Here is a 20,574-nt window from a genome sequence, read left to right on the forward strand (position 1 = left end):
CGATATCCGAACGTCCTTTCCTATATCATTTTTTTTAAGAATATGAGATTAGCTTTTCTAACCTTTTTTATTAACTGAGAGCCTTGAGTGCCCAAGTTATTGTTATCCTTTGTGGTACAACACCTTTTCCACCACTACTGTTTTTTTCCTTTCTAATAGGCTGTCCAGACCTGTGCACAGCAAGTATTCCAAATTTAGCCTCATCAGTCATTTATATAATTCTGGAGTAATTTGTTAGTGATACATAATGGATGTGCAATTTTTGTGCTTTACCAACAGATGCCATACTCAGAGCTGTAGTAGTTTGAAATTGCTCAGATGTTCTGAAGAAAACTGTTGACTTTCTAGAGGCGTAGTATTTTGTCTAGGGCTTTTAGACAGTTATCACTCCAGTACAGAAGGCAAAACTTTTTTTTTGACACGGACCCAGAAACAATGAAACACAGTCATCATAATATAGTTAAATGTGGACACTCTATTTTATGCCAGACTTGCAGTAATCTTTCTGCTTTCATGCTTGAGGTTGGAGAGATGAAATGAGGAGAGGCACAAGCTGTTCTAGACATAGAGGCAAATGCCCACCTTGCCAGGTTTTGATGGTTCAAAAAATTTACAGAAAAATTTCCATTTGCTATGAAATTCTGTTGAACTTTTCTGTAAATGGTGGGGATTGCCAACCCTGCACACACTCCCAGCAGGTGGCTGTGGCCATTGCATTCAAGTTACTGTGCACCCAGCCACTGTATCTGGCCTGCCTTCCAACTTCCTTCTTTACTGGCCTATACAGACCAATGCCTAAGCAGCCGACTGGTCATAGGGACCTCAGTCAGACCTTACCTAACCCACCAACCACACTGGAACATGCTGCACTTGCAAGAATTGTAACTTAAACACCAAAAAACAGATGTGGTGGGTTGGACAACATGTGATCTTCCCACACCCTACAGCGTAGGAAGCGAAGGGGGTGGGAGGTGAGGGAAAGAGGTGAGATTAGAAGCTGTTCCCACACGTGAATGGCAAAGATGGGTGGAAGGAAGAAAGGAATAGGAGGCATGTAGAATGCTGTCACAACTGCTCCCTGTTGAGCTCCCTTGCCCCTCTCCCTCACTCCCTCCCATCCTCCCCCACCCTAAAGGATGTTTCCACTGCTCCAAGCCCTATCAAAGCCCTTCCCCAGTGAACAGGATAAGTGTTTTGTAATGAACCAGAGACAATGCTACAAACTAGTCTAATTGCCATTAAAACTGCACATTATCACCTGGTCACTTATTCCCTCCTCGTTGCTTCAGTTTGACAGATTCTCCGTTATTCATATCTTTTGTAGGAGACTTTTGGATACTGAAGATGAACTTTCTGACATCCAATCCGATTCAGTCCCACTGGAAGTACGGGACTGGCTGGCTTCTACCTTCACGAGGAAAATGGGGATGACGAAAAGGAGACCCGAAGAAAAGCCAAAATTTCGAAGCATCGTACATGCTGTACAGGCTGGGATATTTGTAGAAAGGTGATTGTGGATTTTAGTGTGATAGCAGATAACATGTTTAACCACAGTGGTGCTATCCGAGCCAAATGCTAGGCAACAAATGGGACCAGGATGCGTACCAAAATTGGAGATGACCCTGAACCAAATATCTGGGAAAGTTCAGATCTACATCTGAATGCCATCTTTGCCCCATCTTTCTAATGGTCTGTCCTGATTTCTAAATGAAACTCCTAGATACCAATCCTCTTGAACTCTGGAAAGTTCTGGACCCAAACTCCATGGCATAGACCTATCTACATCAAAATGTGCCAAAGACTCAACATTTACTTTTTTATTTATGATTTTGTATTTTTTTTTCAAATACAGCAAATATACCAAAATACCAGATTTATCAGAATACAAGTAAATAAAGATGGTTAGGAAAAAAGGGAAGGGAGGGGACGGGAAGTTACATAACTATCTAAAGGGTCTATATTAATCATAGACCTCTAAAAGTCAGCCCAAATTGCTTTGAATTTTTCCAGCTTTCCCTTTCTGAGAAATACCAGTTGTTCATTCGCTGCGACATCAGCCATATTTCTGAGCCAGGCATCAATATTTGGTGGGGATCAACTTTTCCATTTTTGCAGGATTCATTTTTTTGCAGCCAAAGCTGCACTCTGGAACCACGTTGCCTTGTTACCAGGTAATTTCCAGGTATCAGGAACATATCCAAGCGTGAAACTTCAGTGAAAATCCAACTTAGCATCCAATATGAAATTGGTCCTTTGACACCCCCACTTATCAGAAATTCTTGATACAGGAGGACTGCCAAAATATATGAGCTAAAGTAGCACAAAGGGAGTTAAATTTCCAACAGCATTTATGAGGACCATTACCTATGTGCAGACCAGAATATTTGCAAATGTGTCTTTTTGTGAAAAAACCATAGTCTCAGGTCTATAGTTGCTTTTTTTACATTAGATAAATTGTATTCCAATGGGTCAGAGATAGTTGTGTATCCAGATCTCTATTCCAAACAACTCAAATGATCTATCTTTGGCAACTCCACATTTACTTAAATAATAACACAATTAACTTAGTTATATTTGATATTCATGGTTTCATACTAAAATTAATTGAGCAGCACTGTCTTACACCAGCTGAGGATCTGTGCCTGAATATTTTAATACCTGAAGCCCATATGTAGGCCCATCCTTTGGTAGGAGACAAAGCAGGTGAATCCGTGATAGTGGTACTGATGACCATACTAAACTAAAATAGCATATTTTATTTATTGACATTGTGATATAAATAGCTACAACAATTACTTAGAGGAGCAAGAAGTATTCCTAGCAATGTAATATTAGACCAGAAAGTCACACTTTGTAGTACACAGGATCCTTCTTCAAAGCCAATGAAGTTCATAGAAAGACTCCCACTGAGTTGAATGGGTTTTGGATTAGGCCCTTAATTCAGGAATTATAAAAGAGAAACTGAAAAAAGAAATGTTTTTAAATGGCATAAGTACCACCTAATAAATAATTCATTTGTTCTTTTAGGATGTACCGAAGGACCTCTAACATGGTTGGTTTGGCATACCCAGCAGAAGTGATAGTAACATTTAAGGTGAAATCAGTTCAATTGTTGTGTAATTTCATTATATTTGTATGTATGCTAATTATTTTTTTAGGATGAAATTAGGGTGCTTTTTCTGAAAATATTATGGCCATATGTGGTACTGTAGAAATGAATATGCATAAGAGATAAAAGCCATATTGAAAAATTCATAAATAGCATATGATGATATTTATTATATCTCAATTTCATTATGATTTCATTTAGATATTGTTAGAGCAAGAGAACAAATTTGAGTAGAAAATTGCTTTATAAAATGTACCTGTCACGATTTTATCAGCTCCGAATTATAATAAAAATCCAGTGTCTCAGAGAGCAACATGTTTCCTTTTTGGGGATTTGGGGGAAGAGTAATCATGTTGTATATAGCTACAACATACAATTGACAATGGTATTTCTTAAGCAGGAAGGTAGTATGTAGCCTGTTTCCCTAAAAGACAAATGTTATAGTGTTTACCATGATTTTTTTAAAGTATTTATGGCATAGTCTATGCAAAAGAGCATTGTGTGGAACAATTTATGTGTGTAAAGTTGTTCGGGTGTTTGAAATATCAGGGCCTTAGACTGTGAGCATACAAAACAGCTTAGCAGTTTTTCCTACAATTATATAACTCAGGATACATGGGTTTTTTTCTAATAATTTTCCTAACTAGGTTTGTTATTAGTATTAGAATAACCCTTAGTATGAGTAACATGAAATAAAGGGAACCTGTGATTTTGGGGAAACAGATATTGTTTTAAACAATTCCATTTATTAGATGGGACCTATTTAAACATATGAAAGTGTTGTTTTTTTTAAATCTGCAGGATGTTGATAAATGGTCATTTGATGTGTTTGCCCTAAATGAAGCAAGTGGAGAGCACAGTCTGAAATTCATGATGTATGAGCTGTTCACCAGATATGACCTTATGAGCCGTTTCAAGGTCAGAAGCATCTCACAAAATTCAAATAGAAAAATAAGACATACATATTTAAAATATTAAAAAATCGGGTTATGTTTAAAATTATATTTTATTGAACAAATGAAGTACAGAATTGCAAAGTTTAAAAGACATCACATACAGGACATCAGACTATATTCATTGTAATAACAATAAAGTTCCACCTAATGTTGTCTACAGTCATTCTGCTGCTGTTGAAATCCTGAAAAAGATTGCAAGCTAAGCAGGTCTTCAGCTTTTGGATGGGAGGTCCCCAGTGCACAGCAGAGTGGTGCAAAAAGTGCACAGGTAGCTTGCTTCCTTATGAGTTTGTACCGAGCCCATGTCCCAGACTTGGGAAGGAGACACGGTGCTGGTAGACATGCAAACTTTGGTCCTGAGCATTTGAGATAGCTTAGATCACAATCTGCGGACCTAAATGCTCACTGGGGTTTCAGCTGAGTGCTATAAACTTCCTCTTCCTGTTCTAGATTGTTTTAATGGCGTAGTGTTAAACACCTGCCACATGCCACCCTAAAGGAGGCTACATAACAGTGCTGTCTGAGGGATATTGTATGACTTAACTATTTCATATTTGTAAAGCACTTTGATAGCACCTAAAGAGTGCTATCAAAGTGCACAATACTTTTTTATTTATTATTATTATGATATTGAACTAAAGTTTCACTGTCATTGTGGAAACCCAGTTTTCAGTATATCACACAAAATTGCTAGGAGTCTTGTCTTAGGAAAAAACTTATTATTTAACTGCCTAAAAAAATATAGAGCTAGATTGTGCCTGTACTTCACAGCCCTTCCTTGTGCACTGTGTGTGGCCCACACTGAGGGAGCGTGAGCTATTGAAGTCAGGGAACACCATTTGTAACCCTGACCTCCTGGTTAGGTGATTGGGGCCAGGATATAAAGATCAGTCTTCTACTAGTAATCCTATGTGTCATACCTTTGTTACATGAATGCCTCATGAGTTCCTAGACATACACGGAGAATGCTCCCCTACTGCACCTTTCTGGGTACAATCCATTCCCCCTTATATGCTGGTGCCACACTGCACGTAGTGTAAGCAGGGGAATGTGTCCCTTAAGGGGAGCAGGAGCAGAGCAGTCTGTGAATTCCTCCAGTGCAGATCAGGTTCTAGTCCTTTATGTTTTAGTAATTTGCCCCAACACCTGGATATTTGTGAACTGGTGTATCAGAGTTGCACTGTGTGTTAATTTATGTTTTAGTTATTATACCATTGACTTTGTAGCTGTTGCAAGAGAAACATAGCTTATTATTCTAATGTTTGCTTCTCACAGATCCCTGTGCCCAGTCTTATTTCATTTGCAGAAGCTTTGGAGGTTGGTTACAGCAAATACAAAAATCCGTACCACAATCTGATCCATGCAGCTGATGTTACTCAAACCGTGCATTACATAATGCTTCATACTGGTATCATGGTAAGAAGTACTACAGAACTCAGCCACTTTAGTTTCTCAAATTCACCGTTATATAGGTATCTACCTGGTTATCTATATGCAGGTTTACTGTTGCTACAGATGTCAATAATTTTAAAGGGGGCTTTATCTAGAGATGGGCCCAAACTCGGGAACTGGCTCTGAACCTCATGTCTCTATAGAGATTGCATGAAAATCACAGCTATAATCACAACCAAAATCAGGGACTCTAAATCTAAATGAGAGCTTTCTCAAATTTCTGATACTTGGATTTGGTGTGTGATCCATTCTGCAGACAGATTTGAGCTGCATACTGTGATACAAATCTCAATCAGGATCTGGGGTTCTGGGTGTGGGGCTGTTTCTAGCCACGGGGCATTCTCTCCCCAGGGAACAATAGTGTAGTTCAGCCGTACACATTGAACATGTGGATGAGGCAGCCTATTCATTTTCCTTTCTTTTTAGAACTCAGCAAAGGGAAATATGCTATAATATGTGGATGATTCTCCCTACATAAGTAAAAAGGCTTTAAAGAGGAGCTTCTCTTAATTTTCCCTGGAGCATCCCTGGAAGTGATTAGTGTGTCCTAGTAACCTAGAGGAGCATTCATCCACAAGGATGGGCAAGTGTTGTTTTCATTACCAGCCCTTACCCTGGAGGTTTTGCAGCTTTAATCTCTGCTGAGGGCTCTGCAGGTAAGGGACTGCACTGAACCAGTGCATCCCTTGCTACCTGCACAAAATTCTCTATTACTTACACTCTCTAGGGTCACCCACCTTTACCAAGTGTAGCGAGGTGGTCACCCGCTCCTGCCTTAAAAGGCTTTAAACAGTCCAGGGAGAGGGCTTTGGCAGGGAATGAAAAGCAGGGCTGATGGGGTGAAAGCAGCCTCAGCTTGGGGCCACGCCCCAATCAGGCCGAGGCTGGCTTAATGAGGGCCCAACTGGCCCTTATAAGAGGGCTGGGGCTAGAAGCCACAGAGAGACTCTCTCTAGCTTTGAGGGGGAGGGATCTGGCTTCAAGGAGCTGAGAGAAGGTACCTGGAGTGGAGCAGAGCTAGGGGAAGGCCAAGGGAGCTGGGGAGCTCCGGCCTGGAAACCCACCAGGCTGCGGCTGAGTGGAAGGATTGCAGGGGGCAGCCCACGAGTAGGCAGAGGCAGCAGGTCCAAAACTTCCTTGCCTATGGTGAGTGGCTTTTACACCGTAGTCTGCCTCAGTGAGTGGGGGCTCGATGGTGACTGGCAGTTGCCCATGACTGAGGTGAGGTGGGGATAGAGGGTTGGGGGTTGCCCTGGGTGGGGAGACCCTGACAACTGTGGGGGTACTGCCAGGGGGCAGCACCCCAGCCTGAAAGGGGCACCAGGGTCCAGGAGGGACTCGGGCCTAGCAGCAAGCGAGACACTGGCCTGCAGAGTGTGCTCTGGAGGCTGGAAGAGCTAATTCCCTGGATGATCAGCAGGAGGCGCCACAGGGGTGAGTCCTACCCTGTTACACCAAGTTCCTAGGGTTCAAGGCGTAACCCTCTTAAATTAGGCACCCACCCTTACCCAATTCCTAGGCTCAGGGCATAATTTTGTGCAGATTTGCAGGACCTTTTACCAATGGAAGAGTTTACCCAGTAATACCCTTATCATCTATCTATTAACCATCACCAAAAATAGCCCACACTACACATACAGTGCTCACCACTCCCAGTCCCAATAAAACAGATGAACTTTTTTTGATGACAAGTCAGGATCAGGTCCAACTGGGGGACTCCAGTTTCTGCACAGTGTCGTGGGCAGAGTGCTGAGGCCTGGCAGCTCTGATAGGGCTCTGTCCTGGAGCTGGTTTCCAAAGAGCTTCCTTTTGGACCCCAGTTTATATAGTGAAACTTGAGAACTGCTTAGCTGTACCTTAACCAATCATTATACTAAAATTTTACTAACCAATCCTAACATAGTGTAACAAAATTCTCTAACCAACCGTACCCTACCACCTTAATTGATTTACACCTACCAAAATTAACTATGTAACAGACAGAAACAATCAAAGAATGAGACACAGGTCATACACTCAAACAATAGAGAAGTGGGGACCATAAAGACAAAACAATAAAGAAATGGGGATTTCACAACAACAATTTTTGATAATTGCTTTCTTGCCAGGCAGGATGCTGTCAAACTAAGTTTTCCTTAACCAGCTTAAGATCCATTGCTTTATCTGGTGATGGTGGGTACTTTTAGGATGGATCTCCTTCTTAACAGCCCGATATTACAATGTTTTAATGTAATTTAGATGGAATGTGAGGATGTAACTTCCTGCTTCTCAGTTAATGGCTGCTGCTGTCCTAATACAGCTGCAGACAAAGGCCTTAGGCTTTAGACCTTACAATATGGCTACAGGAAAAGGCCTTATTACACTCTTAAACATTCTGAGGTCACTTGCTTCTCATAGAGCCTGTGGCAGCCAGGAGATTGCTTTGCCCTTCTACAATGTCCCAATGCATCCGTTTGTTGTCTTGCCTTTGGCAGCTGAAGCAGGTACATACACTCATCCTAACGTGCAATGTTTATACTATTGCCCTTTGACATTGCTTCAGTAAGGAATCTCCACACTACAGATTTGGTTAGTTAGACACTTGTTAGTCCTGACTCAGAATTCATGTTTCATCTCTGTCAATTATCTTTTGGGACGCTTTTAGTCCTGAGTGTGAACGTTGTGTTTTAAAAGACAGAGAATGAGAATGGAAGTGGTAACAATATATTATGAGACTTCTGTTTGTAAGATAGTAGAGTACAAAGCACTTGTGAAAATGGCAAGTTTACAGTTGGCTTTACGGGTTTTCAAGTTATGCCGTGATATACACCTTGTAAATCACTGAGGTTACATGTAATATAGGTGCCTGATACTTCCTCATTGACTGACAATGGGAAAAGAAACAAGCCCAATGACAATATAGAATTTGGTCTTAGTATTCTAGGAAATTTTGATTTCCTTTCTAGAAAAGTGTCTAAAGTATCAGACATTTAATTCTAATACTGTAAATGTTAATTATAATGTGTCTTACAAAGCGAGGGTCAATATCTGCAGTCTTTTCTTAGACACAATTCCCACTGGTGTCACTGGGAGCAATGACTTCAAGTCTCACCCTGAGTGATTAGTTAATACATGCCTGTAAGGAGCCTACCTGTCATAGTATCTTTCCCCAATCTGAACCTTAGAGTCCAAATGTTGGGGTACTAGCATGAATTCATCTAAGCTTAATTATCTGCTTAGATCTGATAAGCTGCCACCAATCAGGAATTCAAGTGCCAGATACACACTGGTCCCCCCAGAAACCTTCCCTGGGACCCCAAGACCCAAATTCCTTGAGTCACACAACAAACGGGAATAAACCATTTCCCTTCCCCCTTCTTCCTCCCTCCCAGCTCTTTCCTGCCCTGGGTACACCAGGAGGTCACCGTGATTCAAACTCCTTGAATCACCACACAGAGAGGAATGTTACCTTCCCCCTCTTCCTCTTTTCCCTTCACCCAGAGGCAATACAGATTCAAACTCCGTGAATCTAAAACAAAGAGGAAATTCACCTTTCCCTTCTCCCCACCAATTCCCTGGTGAGTACAGACTTAGTTCCCTTGAGCCTCAACAAGGGGAAAAATCAGACAGGTCTTAAAAGCAAAACTTTTAATAAAAAGAAAGAAAAAAGGTAAAAGTTATCTCTGCAATTTAGATGGTAAAAGTTACAGGATCGGTCAGCTTATAGAAACTGGAGAAAAAGCCTCCTCCAGCAGAAATACAATTTAAAATACTTTCAGCCAAATACACATTAGAACTCTACCAGGCAGATACACATTAAATTTCTACCAGCCAGATAAACATTTGCAAATAAATAGAAACAATCAAAAAGACTAAACTGCCTTTCTACCTTTGTACTTACTAAATTTGAACAGAAGATTAGAGAGCCTGTAGGTACGTGTGGTTACTCTGAGAACCCAGAGAGAGCAAAGCCAAACCCAAAAAACACAAAGGCTTCCCTCCACCGAGATTTGAAAGTATCTTGTCTCCTGATTGGTCCCCTGGTCAGGTGTTTGGTTCCCTGTTTGTTAACCCTTTACAGGAAAAAGAGACATTAACCCTTAACTATCTGTTTATGACACACACCCCAAATCGTAGACAGTGGGGAGCCTCACTGGCGGTGATTTCTTCCTAGAACTTTAGAATAAACAGATTAATACAACACATGCACCTCTACATATACTACTAAGTATGTAAACTACAATACTTTCTACATTTGAAGGACTTATTTTAACCAGTGGATTCTGGGAAACTCACGAGAGAGTGCGTCAGCTACTTTGTTAGAAGCTCCTGAAATGTGTTGAATTTCAAAATCAAAATCTTGGAGCGCTGAACTCCATTGAAGCAATTTTTTGCTGTTTCCCTTGGCAGTATGAAGCCACTTTAGCACAGCATAGTCGGTTTGTAGCTGGAACCTCCGTCCCCAAATGTATGGGCGTAGCTTTTCCAGGGCGTACACAATGGCATAGCATTCCTTTTCACTGACTGGCCAGTGACTTTCCCTCCCAGACAGTTTCTTGCTGAGAAACACGACAGGATGGAAGTTGTGATCCGGTTCTTCCTGCAAGAGCACTGCTCCTATACCACACTCAGATGCATCTGTGGTTACTAGGAATGGTTTTTCAAAGTCCGGGGCCCTTAGCACAGGGTCAGACATGAGCATTGCCTTAAGTTGGGTAAAGGCTTTTTGACACTCATTAGTTCACTTGACTGCATTCGGCTGGGTTTTTTTGGTCAGGTCAGTCAGTGGGGCAGTGATTTGGCTATAGTGTGGTACAAATCACCTGTAATACCCGGCCAAGCCTAAGAAGGATTGGACCTGTTTCTTGGACTTTGGGACAGGCCACTTTTGGATAGCATCCACCTTGGCCTGTAGGGGGTTTATGGTTCCTCGACCCACCTGGTGTCCCAGGTAAGTCACTTTGTTTTGGCCTATTTGACACTTTTTGGCCTTAACAGTTAGTCCTGCCTGCCTGATGCGCTTAAAGACTTTTTCCAGGTGTTCTAGGTGTTCGGGCCAGGAGTCAGAAAAAATGGCCACATCATCGAGGTAGACAACTGCATATTCTCCCAATCCTGCTAGTAGACCATCTACCAGCCTTTGGAAGGTGGCGGGTGCATTTTCTCAGCCCGTAAGGAAGCACATTAAATTCATACACCCCCGTATGGGTGATGAATGCTGACCTTTCCTTGGCAGGTTCATCTAGCGGTACTTGCCAGTACCCCTTGGTTAAGTCTATTGTAGATATGAACTGGGCACATCCCAACTTTTCCAATAGCTCATCGGTGTGTGGCATTGGATAGCTGTCTAGACGAGTTACCGCATTTAGCTTATGATAGTCCACGCAAAAGCGTATTTCCCCATCTGGTTTGGGTACCAGAACCACTGGAGATGCCCATGCACTGGTAGATGAGCGTATGATACCCATCTGTAGCATGTTCTGGATCTCCCGTTCTATTGCAGCTTGGGCGTGAGGAGACACTCCTAATCAGGTTTTTATTACCTGTGTCAATGGAGTGGTATGCCCGTTCAGTCTGTCCTGGGGTGGCTGAGAACAATGGGGCGAAGCTAGTGCACAGCTCCTTGATTTATTGTTGCTGCAGACATTCCAGGGTGGTGGAGAGGTTCACCTCTTCCGCGCCACCATCAGTTTTTCCTTCGTAGTAGACACCTTCAGGCCACTCAGCGTCATCTCCTCCCTGGACTGTAAACTGACAAACCTGTAAGTCTCTGGAATAAAAGGGCTTGAGAGAATTAACATGGTACACTCTGGGCTTTGGGGAGGAATTGGGAAATGCTATGAGGTACTTAACAGCTCCCAGGCGCTCTTGGACTGTGAACGGCCCTTTCCATGATGCTTCCATCTTATGGGCCTGTTGCGCCTTCCAGACCATAACCTGGTCTCCTACCTTGAAGGAACGCTCCCTGTTTAGGCTTTATCATACCAGGCCTTTTGCTCTTCCTGAGCATCCTTTAGGTTTTCTTTAGCAAGGGCTAAAGAGTGTCGGAGGGTGTTTTGTAGGTTGCTTACAAAGTCTAGAATTTTAGTTCCTGGAGAAGGCGTAAACCCCTCTCATTGCTGTTTCACCAACTGTAATGGCCCTTTAACCTCGTGGCCATACACAAGCTCAAACGGTGAAAACCCTAAACTGGGATGTGGTACAGCCCTGTAGGCAAAAAGCAACTGCTGCAACACTAGGTCCCAGTCATTGGAGTGTTCATTGATGAATTTACATATCATGGCCCCCAAAGTTCCATTAAACCTTTCGACCAGGCCATTGGTTTGATGGTGGTAAGGGCTGGCAACAAAGTGATTCACCCCATGAGTTTCGCAAAGTTCTTTCATGGTCCCTGCCAGGAAATTAGATCCTGAATCTGTAAGGATGTCGGAGGGCCAACCTACCCTGGCAAAAATGTCTGTTAGGGCCTGGCACACAGCTTTAGCCCTGGTGTTGCCGAGGGCTACTGCTTTCGGCCATCGGGTAGCAAAGTCCACGAAAGTCAGTATATACTGCTTTCCTCTGGGGGTCTTTTTTTGGGAAAGGACCCAGAATATCCACAGCTACTCGCTGAAATGGGACCTCAATTACGGGGAGTGGCTGGAGAGGGGCCTTGACCTGGTCTTGGGGTTTTCCCACTCTTTGGCACACCTCACAAGACTGGACATACTTGGCAACATCCTTGCCCATTCCCTCCCAGTGGAAGGACTTCCCCAACCGGTCTTTGGTTCTGTTCACCCCAGCATGGCCACTGGGATGATCATGGGCTAAGCTTAAGAGCTTTTCCCGGTACTTAGTTGAAACCACCAACTGTTTTTGCGGATGCCAGTCTTCCTGGTGTCCACCAGAAAGAGTCTCCTTGTATAAAAGTCCTTGTTCTACAACAACCTGGGATCGATTAGAAGAGCTGAGAGGCGGTGGGGTGCTCGGTGCTGCCGCCCAAGCTTTCTGAAGGCTGTCATCTGCTTCCTGCTCAGTCTGGAACTGTTCCCTTGAAGCTGGAGACACCAGTTCTTCCTTAGACTGTGGACTTGGGCTTGGTCCCTCTGGAAGCGATGTAGGTGATGGGGTTGTTTTCATTGCTGGTGAACCGCTCTCCGCTGCTGCACCAGGTGGTATTTCAGGCTCTGGCTGAGCCTCTTAGGTGTGGTTGTCTGCTGCTTTTGCCAGTTCAGGCTCGCTTGCGCCCTCCGGCGTTGGGGTTGAAGATGGATTTGCAAACGCTGGCATCAGTGCTGGCAACGGTTCTGGTGCTGGCTGCTTTTCCAATTCCTGGTCTGGGACTGGAGGCACTGTGGCTGTTTCAGTCGTTGGTAGGGGATCCGGGTCCACTACCTCTGTCTGGGTCTCTGGTAACACAGACGGGGCCTCTGTGGATGGCTCAGGAATAGGAATGGGTCTGGAAGCTTGCCTGGTTTGGCTGCGTGTAACCATTCCCACTCTCTTGGCCTGCTTCACCTGGTTGGCCAAGTCTTCCCCCAGCAGCATGGAGATGGGATAATTGTCATAGACTGCAAAAGTCCACATTCCTGACCAGCCTTTGTACTGGACAGGTAGTTTAGCTGTAGGCAAGTCTACAGCTTGTGACATGAAGGGGTAAATTGTCACTTGGGCCTTTGGGTTCATGAATTTGGGGTCGACGAAGGATTGGTGGATAGCTGACACTTGTGTCCCCATGTCTCTCCACGCAGTAACCTTCTTTCCACCCACTCTCAAAATTTCCCTTCACTCCAAGGGTATTTGAGAGGCATCTGGGCTTGGGGAATCTTTGGTGTGATGGTGGTGTAATGAACTGCACTCGGTTGGGGTTCTTTGGGCAGTTGGCCTTTATATGTCCCAGTTCATTACACTTAAAGCATCTTCCAGCTGACTGGTCACTGGGTTGAGGTGGGTTACTGTGAGGTGGGAGAATAGGGCGTCTGTGGCTTTCCTTGGGTTGTAGGTGGAGTCTTGGGCTGCCCTCGGTTGTAGGGTTTATTGTCAGTGTGCCCCCTGGGGTATTCATTCCCCTTGACAGTAGCTTTTTTCTTTTCTGCCACTTCCATCCATTTGGCTCCAATCTCCCCTGCCTCAGTTATCGTTTTGGGTTTCCCATCTAGGATGTACCTCTCTATTTCCTCAGGAACACCATCTAAGAAGTGCTCCATTTGTATCAGGAGGTGCAGCTCGTCCATATTGTTAACCTTTGTTCCTGATATCCAGGCTTCATAATTCTTTGCAATGTGGTAGGCGTGTCGGGGGAATGACACATCTGGTTTCCATTTTAGGGTTCTGAACCGCCGACAGGCGTGTTCAGGTGTTATCCCCATTCTGTATCTGGCCTTGGTTTGAAAAAGTTTATAATCGTTCATGTTCTTTTTAGGCATTTCAGCCGCCACCTCTGCTAAGGTGGCCTCAGCTTTATCATGGCCTCTGAACAGTGGCCTCAGCTCTATCATGTACTGATTTTCAGAGATGCTGTATCCATGGCAGGTCCTTTCAAAATTTTCTAAGAAGGCTTCAGTGTCATCACCTGCCTTGTAGGTGGGAAATTTTTTGGGATGTGGAACAACAACTGGTGAAGTGTTGTTAAGATTGGCTGTGTTCTGTTGCTTAGCCTGTTCTAATGTCAGGGCCTGCTGGTTGGCTTCCCTCTGGAGTTCCATCTGTCTTCGGTGGTCTGCCTCTTTTGCTTCTTGTTCTCTTTTGTGGGCTTCTTCTTTGACTGCTTGTTCTCTTTTGTGGACCGCCTCTTCTTTGGCTATTTCTGCATTAATTAGTTCTATCCGTCTCCTAGTTCGTTTTCTTTTTCTATGGCTTGTTGCCTTGCCCGTTCCTGTTTCAGGGTGTCCTTGATACTCATAGTTTCTGATGTCTTGTGTTGGGACACCCTCTGCTGGTTTACTGTCTGAACTGCTGCTTCTTTGTTGCCTTCTTGGGGTTGCTTAGTAACAGAGTCTTTCTACTTTTTCCACTAGCTACTCATGGTAAAGTAAAAAGAATTAAAAAAAACTTTTCATTTGCAAATATGTTCTGCTGGAGTCTATTGCTGACCACTTAAGCCTGCTTTGTTTAACAAAAGACCCTTGTTAAACCTTAATGTGCCTTGCCTTTAGGCCGTTTCTCTGGACAACCAGAAAGGAGCAAGGAAAAAAAAATTTCTCTGGCTGTAGTTTTAAAACCTTCTTCTCTCTGCTTACAAGCAGCTAGCAGAGAAAAAGAAAAATATTATTCCTACTGGCTTTTGGATTCCCTCTTTCCCACACACTGCCACCATGTCGTATCTTTCCCCAATCTGAACCTTAGAGTCCAAAAGTTGGGGTACTAGCATGAATTCCTCTAAGCTTAATTACCTGCTTAGATCTGATAAGCTGCCACCAATCAGGAATTCCAGTGCCTGATACACTCTGGTCCCCCCAAAAACCTTCCCTGGGGACCCCAAGACCCAAATTCCTTGAGTCTCACAAGAAAGGGGAATAAACTATTTCCCTTCCCCCTCCTTCCTCCCTCCCAGCTCTTTCCTGCCCTGGGTACACCAGGAGATCACCATGATTCAAACTCCTTGAATCACCATACGGAGAGGAATGTTATCTTCCCCCCCCTCCTCTTTTCCCTTCACCCAGAGGCAATACAGATTCAAAATCCGTGAATCTAAAACAAAGAGGAAATTCACCTTTCCCTTCTCCCCACCAATTCCCTGGTGAGCACAGACTCAGTTCCCTTGAGCCTCAACAAGGGGAAAAATCAGACAGGTCTTAAAAGCAAAACTTTTAATAAAAAGAAAGAAAAAAGATAAAAGTTATCTCTGCAATTTAGATAGTAAAAGTTACAGGGTCTGTCAGCTTATAGAAACTGGAGAAAAAGCCTCCTCCAGAAGAAATACAATTTAAAATACTTTCAGCCAAATACACATTAGAACTCTACCAGGCAGATACACATTAAATTTCTACCAGCCAGATAAACATTTGCAAATAAATAGAAACAATCAAAAAGACTAAACTGCCTTTCTACCTTTGTACTTACTAAATTTTGAACAGAAGATTAGAGAGCCTGTAGGTATGTGTGGTTACTCTGAGAACCCAGAGAGAACAAAGCCAAACCCAAAAAACACAAACAAAGGCTTCCCTCCACCGAGATTTGAAAGTATCTTGTCTCCTGAGTGGTCCCCTGGTCAGGTGTTTAGTTCCCTGTTTGTTAACCCTTTACAGGTAAAAGAGACATTAATCCTTAACTATCTGTTTATGACAGCAGACTATTACCACTATATAAATATGAAGACTAGAAGAAGAAAGCCCTAATACTGAAATTTGACCTCAGCCTACAGAGTTCAATGACACCCAGAGTGTATCCCTGAACACTGGATGGAGGAATACATTGCACATCAGAATCCTTGCTATTGAGTATTTGCATATCAGTACCCAGAATGCACTCAGGCGTATTGAGTTCTGTCCCACACTCCTAGACTTTATAGCTATTTCTTGTCCTGTGTAACACCATAATAATTTGTGCTGCCTATACAAATGGTTCTTAATTAATTAAGGCCTGTTTTAGATGGTCACAGTTGAAAATATTTATTGTAACGGTTCCTGGATGAGTTTTGTCACTGTTAGTGGGACAGCAGAAAGCCAACAGTATTTTCAAAGTGATGCAGCCTACCAGGCAAAATAATATTTTCGGAGTGTCAGTGCTTGAAAAAGGCCCTATTGATGCCATTGCCCTGCAGCGTATTAATGTCATGTAATAAAGGCTAAGTTAGGAGATGGTCCCATGGTTAGAACCGTAATCTGGGGCTCAGCATACCCAGTTTCAATTCCTGGCTCCACTATACACTTCCTATCAGCCCTTGCACCAGTCACTTTGTCATTCTGTGGCTCAGTTCCCCCTCTGTAAAATGGAGATAATAGTACTTCCCTTCCTCACAGGGGTGTCTGGAGGATAAATACATTTAAATGAATGTGAGCCATATCAGTACCTCACATAGCTAGATTGTACCACCCTCACCTGGGGGAGCTTGACAGTACAATGCACAAATGTTGTTATGTTTGTCTTTTCTCCTGCTTCTGTCACTTGCAACCTTATTTACCTGGTGAGAGTGACACACAGTACTGCTCACAAGCTAATTGTTTTCACAGCAGGCATCCCTTCTAATGCCTTTATCTGCACTGCCACTCTCCTCTCTGACATGTGCCTGGGATATTTCACCCACCTTTGATGTTGTTCTATAACGGGTGCTCACTGGAGTGGATTTATCAGTTCAGGCATGTCATTTGTAGTCTTTCTGTGTTTTCTCTGTAGCTTGTGGAACTGAGACAGAGAACTGCCAAGTATTGATCCTGTTTTTTCCCTCTGCACTTCTCTGGGCCATGGATTAAAGTAATGATAATGTAAAGCTGGGTTTTAGAAACCTCACAACCTCTAATCCTTTTTATAGAAGACATACATCTTAGTATCCTTAGTTTTACAGTTCTCCAGAGAATTGATGTGTTTCCAGTTTGCCAAAAACCCTAGATAGTCAGAATTCTCTTTTCCCAACTGTAGTATTTAATAAATGAAAACAAACAGACAAACAAACAAAAATACATTATTGGACCACTGAGTTATGAAAATCAAGAAATAAAAAAACTTTCAGGGTTATGAAAGTCAATAAATAAAGAAAATCATACTAACATTAATTTACCCAAAGTAAACACCTAATGGACTCTGTTATCCAAAACTTTCAGCTAATCAGAGAAGCTGCCTTTTCTGCTGCTATCTTAGTCCAGTCCTTGGACTCATACTGAAGATCTCGGTCTGGGATAATTCTAGTATCTGAAATCTGAGTCAAATAACAGATAAAATCTTTCCCTGGCCCTGATGTGTCTCAAATAGCTGAATACCCATCTGAAGAAGTCAGTGCTAACAAGGACCAGGTGTCTTGTCCAGCCAGGTGTCTATTAGACATACAAAGTCAAGAATCATGGGAGATGGAGAATTAGCCTCCAAACTTGCATTAAACCCCTGAACTGAAGGGTAGGGTCAATATTATCCGATGTTTTCAAAGATTAATCTCCAGATGAGACAGGTGGGACAGATAATATGGGTCTACAGTTAGGAACCAATGAATCTGATCCCCGAGATACAGATTCTTGTAGAATGTAGAAAATTGTATGGGGATTCTAAAGTCATTGTTTGTTTGTTTTTCTTTTTTATCTTGTGAACAATGCTCAAAGTAAGGGGAAAATGTGTTGTGATACTCCCACTTTCTTACATTTCCCACTATACCTTGTTTTTTATTTTTTTTCCCAACTCTGAGCAATGAAAAGTGGAGATAAGACATAACTATCTTTCCTATCCTCATTCCATGTCTTACATAAAGGCAGATGTTTGGAAGATTTTTGCCTTGTATTTCAATCTGTTAAAGGGACCACGTGTGTTTTATCTGAATACTTAACTGAATATTGTCTTCCCTACTGTAGCTACAATATTTGCCAGTATACAGTTTCACATGAAATTTGTCTGCAGTCCATAGACACCTTTGCAAGAAATTCTCTACTAATTATAGAAGGATTTTCCAGCAACTATTGTGGTTGCTAAAAAAATGATTTTATGAAGAGATGCTTAAAGATTTTCTGTTTAGCTTTAGTTACTAATAATGTATGAGTTTCTCTTTCAGTTGTTCTGTTGAAAACATTGTGGAAGTCAGTCCCAACTCAGGGCTTAGTTTTTATAATACAAAATACTATGGAGGTTGTTGTTTCCTTTTTTAGAACTTCTTACAGTACTTTCTCTCATTCCTTAACTGCAGTTTTCATAAATCTATATAGCTTCACCAACTAGTCAGTAGTCTCAGCATTCAGACAGTCTTATCTTTTCTCAGCATGTCCCACTACGTTATTCTAAAATACTAGTGAATCTTTACTGGCTGTTTTCATCCTCATGAAACAATCCGTGGTACTCATATCCATGCAGCTTATGAAACAGCACTTGTACCTTGTATGATATGAACCTGGTGCCATAATAATAATAGTGGATGGGTGAGTATAGTATGTATCAAATCCAAAGAGACCTTCAATTTAGTGAAAATTACAAAATGGGTGTAAGACATTTTTGGCCAAACCAGGCATATGTGTGGTTAATTTGTAGTCGTTACTAGATTTGTACTGGGTTCACTCTTAGATGGATACATTTCATCTAGACTGAGTAAATGTGTTCTGCAAGACAATAGAACTCGTATCATGTGTCTTTAGAAATGCAGCAGCACGGAATAGTATCAGATAGCAAGTAAAAAAAATATATAAAATTGCGTCACAAGTGTACCAAGCAGACCTCAGTTTAATACAAAACTACTGTTCTAAAATGGCAGTATTTTAACTATAAGAAGAAAAAAATAACCCAGTTTCCATCTTGCAAGATTGGTAAAGTCTATGTTTAAGGTTGATGATGTACTTGGAAAAACACTGTGCATTGTTCGTCTGAGGGTCAGATCTTACACTAAGTGGGAAATTACAATTGTAACTTAATACTAAGTTTTACGTGTAATTAATTTTGCAAGAGACAAACATTGGCTGGCTGACAGAAGACCTCATGTTCAAAACCTCTGCCAAATGTGTCACACGAGCTTTTATCAAATAATAACTATTTATTTATTTTTTTTAACATATAAGTTTTACATTGCTGTTGCACATAAATGGCCCATCCTGGTCCCAATGAAGTCAACAAAAGCTGAAGGAGACTCTTGTAGTGTACAGTATTTAGCAATGTTCAAGATTTTATGATTCAGTAGGAAAAGAGAAGTAAGGTTTAATTAAGCTACATGTAGAAACATTTTCAATAACGTAATATCACAGTTAAGCTGTTGTACAAAATGTGACTGATTTTTGCTTTTATTCACTAGCACTGGCTCACAGAACTGGAAATCTTAGCTATGATCTTCGCAGCTGCAGTCCATGATTATGAGCATACTGGGACCACAAACAATTTCCATATTCAGACAAGGTAAGTGTGCTTCACCTTGTGATAGTGTGTCTGAATGCAGCTGTTGCAGCACGATCTAGGAGAAAAAGGAAGGCAATTTAGTGGCATAGATCTGAGGTTCATACCCTTTGGATCACAGCTGCAAGGCACAGTGCCACTGGCTGTGGTCAAGATAGTACCTTAATACACTGAAGAGGAGATTCTTGACACTCATTCAGCTGGAAATGCTTCACCTGACCAGCAATTTCTCAGAATAGCCTTGCTGTGAACATTGAAGTTCTGCTTCCTAAAATGTTTTACTACTTTGGACACAGATGGCAGTCAGCTTTGCAGCCCTTACTTACCCATGTCATCCTTGCTCATGTGAGTAGCCTCCTTGGCTTTATGAGCAAGGACAGCATGTGAGAATAAGGATTACAGGATTTGGTCGCATATCTTTAAAGTGCAATCTTCACGTTGCTGTTCATTGGTATGTGAGGGGTCATGGCAAAATGCTTGGAACACTGACTGACAAGGATGCCAGTTGTACAGAATATTTCTGAACGTTCTCTCTTCTCATTATCCTTTGTACCCACTCCCTTTATATCTGGCTTAGTAGCTTCTTATAGTATCCCATTAAGTCATATATTTGAAGTAGGCCTCCCAGTCCCCAGACACCCTCCCGGCCCTCCTCCATATCTCTCCTTAAATGCTGCTTCCCCTCTAGCAATGTCTCCAAACCCACCTGAACTGTTATTTGGGGTGTCATATTTGTTTGTATTAAGTTGCAAGATCCTTGAGACACTAAGACATTTTCGAAGACACAAATGACAATTAGGCTTCGGGGGTAGGGTCTGAGGTGCCTTTCTCTGCCTATTTTGAGATCCTCTATATTGTGTAGTCCAATGGAGAGAGCACTGGACTGAGACTCAGAAGACCTGTGTTCTAGTCCAGGCACTGCCTTGCTATGGGATACTGAAAGTCTCTTTGCCTCAAGTTCCCTCCTTGTTAAATGGGGGTGATATTTACCCAGCTTTTAAAAATATTTTGAGATCTACAAATGAAAAACACTGTAAGTGGAAATTTAATGCTATTGCAGTAGAAAAAAAAGGTATAAAACGCATAGCA

General features: G+C 42.2%; 1 protein-coding gene across 8 annotated transcripts in view; it reads left to right on the plus strand.

The window, feature by feature from the left end:
• Positions 1-20,574, plus strand: part of PDE1A (phosphodiesterase 1A) — a 283,981-nt gene that overhangs the window by 200,270 nt on the left and 63,137 nt on the right. For all 8 annotated transcript variants that reach the window (XM_030580757.1, XM_030580763.1, XM_030580758.1 and 5 more), the window contains 5 exons: positions 1,325-1,507; positions 3,028-3,094; positions 3,911-4,027; positions 5,341-5,481; positions 19,388-19,488. In XM_030580757.1, coding sequence (XP_030436617.1) covers positions 1,325-1,507; positions 3,028-3,094; positions 3,911-4,027; positions 5,341-5,481; positions 19,388-19,488 — 609 coding nt within the window. The remainder of the gene's footprint in view (positions 1-1,324; positions 1,508-3,027; positions 3,095-3,910; positions 4,028-5,340; positions 5,482-19,387; positions 19,489-20,574) is intronic.

Source organism: Gopherus evgoodei, chromosome 11, assembly GCF_007399415.2.
Source record: "Gopherus evgoodei ecotype Sinaloan lineage chromosome 11, rGopEvg1_v1.p, whole genome shotgun sequence".
NCBI classification, from domain to species: domain Eukaryota; kingdom Metazoa; phylum Chordata; order Testudines; family Testudinidae; genus Gopherus; species Gopherus evgoodei.